General features: G+C 36.6%; 1 protein-coding gene across 13 annotated transcripts in view; it reads left to right on the plus strand.

The window, feature by feature from the left end:
- FREM1 (FRAS1 related extracellular matrix 1) overlaps positions 1 to 4,584 on the plus strand; it is a 178,862-nt gene extending 174,278 nt beyond the window's left edge. For 12 of the 13 annotated variants that reach the window (XM_017867169.1, XM_017867168.1, XM_017867166.1 and 9 more), the window contains one exon: positions 1,657 to 4,584. In XM_017867169.1, the coding sequence (XP_017722658.1) occupies positions 1,657 to 1,856 (200 nt within the window). In that variant the 3' untranslated portion in view covers positions 1,857 to 4,584. The remainder of the gene's footprint in view (positions 1 to 1,656) is intronic. The other variant, XM_017867173.1, reaches the window with a different exon arrangement.
- The last annotated feature ends 1,195 nt before the right edge of the window (positions 4,585 to 5,779 follow it).

Raw genomic sequence — 5,779 nt, forward strand, 5'->3', positions numbered from 1 at the left:
GGGCGCCTGTAGTCCCAGCTGCTCGGGAGGCTGAGGGAGGAGAATGGCATGAACCCGGGAGGCAGAGCTTACAGTGAGCTGAGATTGCACCACTGCACTCCAGCCTGAGAGATAGAGTGAGACGCTGTCTCAAATAATAATAATAATAATAATAATAATAATAATAATAATAATGTAGGTGATTTTAATTTTATTCCCTCTTTTCTGAAGTCTTAATATTTTTCTGTAGTTTTAACAATAATAACAATCTTTTTCTTTTGAGACAGAATCTTACTCTGTCACCTAGGCTGGAGTATAGTGGCACGATCTTGGCTCACTGCAACTTCCGCCCCCTGAGTTCAAGCAATTCTCCTCCCTCAGCCTCCTGAGTATCTGGGATTACAGGCGTCCGCTATCACGCCCGGCTAATTTTTGTAGTTTTAGTAGAGATGGGGTTTGACCATGTTGGCCAGGCTGGTCTTGAACTCCTGACCTCAGGTGATCCACCCGCCTCAGACTCCCGAAATGCTGGAATTATAGGCATGAACCACCACACCCAGCCAAATAACAAATCTTTTTAAACCACTTTAGAAACAGAATTTTCAGGGCCCATCAAAGTCAGTGTTCCCACTACTTCTCTTTAGAGGCATTGTATTTGAGGGAATCAGGATAGTTCCCTCTCTTGGCTTTTCGGTGAGTCCCTAAGTTCTGAAACGAACTGAGTATTAAGAGACAAGCTGGAAGATAAGTTTTCTCTACATCCATAATGACTCATTTCAAGGCTCTGTCCTCACAATATGCTTAGGCATAATGTCATCTAATCAATAATTCAAGGAGGGCATTCCTAACCAAAAGTATTTCATTTGATTCCACCCAAAAATACTGACTGCAAATCAGTTGGGGGAAGGTAAAATGTTACGTATCTAGGACTGTTTTCATGGTCAAACTTGATTTAGGGAATGTCGGATCATGCTGTGGCATGGGGTTCCTTTTTATTTTATTCTTTTTTATTTCTATTATGAAAGAGTGGGGGAAAGCTTCTTTAAGAAAACATTACAGAAGCTTTACAACATTAAAGTATAATTTGCAAAATTTGCCGGTGGAGGTAGAGAGACAAGTCGAGAAAATCTGCTTTTTATTGGATTTGTAGCAGATTGAAACATCTTAAGCTCCGGACTCAAAATAATACATAGTAAGCTACTTTACAATATGAAAACCAGGATATTTAAATAATGAGGAGGAAGAACAATAGGCAAGAGAATATCTGTTTCCCTGTGATAGGAGTTCTGCATGTAGGATGATATGAATAACAATAATAGCTGCCATTTATTAAACACTTATATATGCCAAGAGCTTTACATGCATTATCTTTTTTAATCCTCAAAACAACCCTAGATGTACTATTTTTATGCTCATTCCTTAGATGAGGAAACTAAAACTCAGAGAGGTTAAGTAACCTGCCCAAAGATGCTCATCTAGCAAGTAAGTGGTAGAGCTAGAATTGGACTGGGATTTGTTTGACGCCTCGTATCTTAGAGTATTCCAAATTCCTATCCCTTGTTTTAGAACCTGGGCCTACATTTGCATGTGATAACTGAGCTTAGAGCAATAGTTGGATTTGATATCTAAGTATAAATGCAATAAAAGTAATTGACACGTTCTTTTGGTTCACATTAGGTTTGAATGACCAAGTGCGTCCTGGCCACTGGGAGTGGATCGGTGGTGAACCTGTTGCCTTCACCAATGGGAGAAGAGGGCCCTCTCAACGCTCCAAGCTTGGAAAGAGCTGTGTTTTGGTTCAAAGACAAGGGAAATGGCAATCAAAGGACTGCAGAAGAGCCAAACCTCATAATTATGTGTGTTCCAGAAAACTCTAAATATAACAGACCCTACAGGTGGCCACCTGGAATTTGTCACCTATTTATTTACAGGATCTGTGAATATTGCTCCATAGAAAACAAATTGTTATGATTGAGTGGGTATACCTTTGTGATTCAGTCTAGTGAAAATGGAACATTTTTAATAGTGCCAGAAAGATTGATAAATGAATATTTTTTACAAGATAAGATACAATTTTTGTGTCTCAATACCTTTTAAAATAAATGCCAGCAGTATTATAAAGTGTAAGATTTGTTTATTCCAGAAGACCCTCACCCTTACCCCACTCCAAACCTCAGGGAGCACCGGTCTCATGGTCCTTGGATTTAAAAAAAAAAAAAATTTGGTCCTATTACCTCTAATGAATTTATTCTGAAATATATATCATAGGTGCTCCTACCACTTTAGTTTGAGTGAAGGTAACTCTACTAGTTCATTAAACGAAAGTTGAACTGCAAAGTTTTCCCTTTGGAGCCCTTTAAATGTGAAATCTAAGATTAGAGGCTGTGGTGGAAAAAGAGACTTTTCTGTAATGAAAAAGACTTTAGATGAAAGAATCTTGTAGGTGGAGGCTCATCTGTTCAAAGCTGTAGTTCAGGTAAGAATTCAGGGGGCCGCCTGTGCTTCAGAGTTCTGTTCATCACTATTCATGAAACAGATCTCCTTTTCCAATTTGAATGTTGGCATTGTACCATCCCAAAGCTAATGACTGGGTTTCCCCAGCCTTACAGAGTCATGAGAAATTTCAAGTAACATGATCTCTTCCTCTGTGTTTATTGTACTGACAAGCATTTCTCAAGGACATTTGGGATAAAGAGTAAATATGAATGATGGTTGACATATGGAAGAAAAATACTGCTTCCTTAGAAGTGTCCTGATGAACTGTGCTGGTGAACAGAGAAAAATAACACTGAAAACAGAGCCCCTGAAAGTCTACATTCTCGGAAAGGATTTTGAGGCAATTGTGAGCCACTCTTAAATCTTTAATATTTGCAGAAATGCCATGTTAACTAGATTCTCTAATGGAAAGGTACCTTATTAATTTATAATCTCAGTAGAGTGGAACATTTTTGTAACAATGAAGTATATTGCAGCCTTACCAGAACTCCCTTCTGAAATCAAGGTTTAAGAGTTATAGGAAATTAGAACTTTATGTCTGAAACATTTATTTAAAGTTTTTCTCTTTTCATAATCACTGAGAAATATGGTTGTGTGAAATGTCACTTGCTCTGTGGGCACCAGTGTAACTTCAGAATCAAAAGGGGGTTATCAAGTAGACTAGAGCTCTGGTGCTGGTTTTATTATAAAAAACACCTTGAGTGTTACAGACACTAAAATTGCTTGGAGAAAGTCAGTTAAGTTTCTGGATATAAAAACATGGCAAGCTTAGTTCATTTATCAAGGTTGTAATTAATAGAAAAATTTACAAAGCAAGATTGGAATATGATCCAGACATTCTGCCTATTTCTTAAATCTAAACATAATTGTAGTGTCAGAGGGTCCTTACTTGAGATGTCACAGGTGGGCTCTAGATTGGCATAATGTACAGGTTCTTTGTGAGACACAAGCCGTTTCTGGCGTTTAACCAAAAGATGCCACACCTATCCTCTTACCAGCTCCAGTCAAATTCTTTCTGGTCCACAGGCTTCTTGCAGTATGGAAATGTGAGATTTGGGCCAAAGAAAAAATAGTTGTTTACCTAAAGGGTTAAGTCCTAGGAAGGAAGTAGAAGTTTGGGAAATGAGTGATTCAAAGGCCACTCCTTCCACTGGAACTCTAAAACTATATAAACCATCTAAAACTGGAAATCTAGAACTATGTCAACTATGTAGAACCTTGTCAGCATGGCAGATTTATTACACATTTCTGCAATGTAAATGATAAATGATACTGAACTAATTGCAAATGTTAGCATAAAGAGTGAGTGTTTTGATTTTTATAACAATTAGAAATGCTACAAGAATATTTTAAAATATTCCTGATCATGAAAGCATTAATCAAGTTGGAAAATCCAAGTAATTTTAAGAAGATAAAAATAGAAATTCAGGCAAGTTTAGGTGATGAGTGGTATTCATCACAACCTTCATTTTATTCTTACAATTGAGCTTTGACTCAGGGGGAAAAGAAGTAAATGATTGTCAAGGTTCCCTCTGCCCTAACTGGTAGTTTCTGATGGGAGTGGGAAGGAAGGAAATGGAGTAATGGATAGAATGGGAATGAGAGATTACAGGAGAGAGAGATGAGAAGGGTTGAACAGGAGAGGATGGGAACTGATGGTAGCTAGGAAGGAAAACGTCAAGAAGGACCTGAATGTACCCAGCTCTTTCCCACAGACTTCAGTACCACCTCAGGAAAAGGCCCACTCTATCCAGGGGCATCAGTCCAGCTCAAGAGTGTCTAGCTTTTCAGAATCTTCTGATTGTTTGGTCTTTAACAAAAACATAGCATCTATTTGCTAAATATAAACTTAAGCAACATATGATAATCATTTCATCTCCTTCCAAGAAGTGGTGAAAATGAACCAGGTGACATTAATTTGATTTCTGTTTTTGTTTATTTTAATACAGCCAAAAGATATGCACATATTTTAATTTACATTATGGTTCTGTATAATTTAAACCATAAACTGGTGCTGAGTAATTTCTGCAACAAAGCAGCATATTAAATGTACTGCATCTAGTGTTGTATCAAAATTAATACACTTGTTTTAAGTTCTGAGACACTTTCCATTAGCTTTTAACATTTTATCTTATTTCTGGGGACACGTGAGTTTTAGATTTTAGTGATTCTATTTAGCAAGGGATGGAGAAGAAAAGTCAACATGTTTTTTATCTTTACTGGTCAGACCAGCCTTTCATTGTATGGCTTCCTTGTATCCATACATCCAGCTACCATTCATTTGACAAATATTGAACAAAGCATGCCAACCATGCAACTGACATTGTTCCAGATACTGGAGATATTGTAGGGAATAAGATAAAAAATAGAAGTATAAAAAGATAGTGCATATATGCAAATTTATAATACCTTTTTATGCCTCAAGCTTTTTATCAGGAAGGAAGTCACAGTGGAAATCAGTGATTACATCATCCCTTTTCCTAATCGAAGGGAAACACGCAGATACAAACAGCTCAGGCCGAATTTTGTTATATTTTTCTTGATTAAGACACTGATATTAACTTCCTAACTTTTAATCAGGTCAAAGTGTTAGTGATAGCAGCTGTCCCAAATTTTCTGTCTCCACAATCAAGTTAGGAACTAAAGTTTTTGTATCTAGTTAATTGACGTTTTAGCAATCACTTTTTCCCAAATGATGAGTACATGTCTCTGTATCTTAGGAATTCCTGGAGTAACAGAAATTAAAGAGAGATACCTTTGATATCATCTTACTTAATACTCCTATGTTACGACAGAGAAAGTTACTGTGTGAAGAAAGCAGCACTAGAACTGAGGTCTTCCACATTTTAGGCTGAATCTCTTCTAATTATTCCACATATCTATTAGCATTCTGAGCAGGTGGTTTTATTATATTCAAGTAAAATATACTCATCTTTGAATGATGAGTATAATAAAATTCACTATATACTTGAAAACACTATCATAAGCAAAAGGCAGACACAAAGGGTCACATATTTTGTGATTCCATTTATATGAAATGTTCAGAATAGACAAATCTATAAAGACAGAAAATTAGTGATTTCCAGTTGGGGGAAGGAGGATTGGGACTAACTGCCAATAGGTACAGGGTTTCTTTTTGAGATGATGGAAATATTCTGGAATTATAATAGTGGTAGTGGTAATTGTTGCAGAAACAGTGGATATACTAAAAACCACTGAAGTATACTGTTTTAAATGGTAAAATGTATGTTATGTGAAGTGTATCTCAATAAAAATGTGATTAAAATCACCATATAAAATTTAT

The sequence above is a fragment of the Rhinopithecus bieti genome, unplaced genomic scaffold (genome assembly GCF_001698545.2).
Source record: "Rhinopithecus bieti isolate Rb0 unplaced genomic scaffold, ASM169854v2 scaffold_3067, whole genome shotgun sequence".
In the NCBI taxonomy this organism is placed as follows: domain Eukaryota; kingdom Metazoa; phylum Chordata; class Mammalia; order Primates; family Cercopithecidae; genus Rhinopithecus; species Rhinopithecus bieti.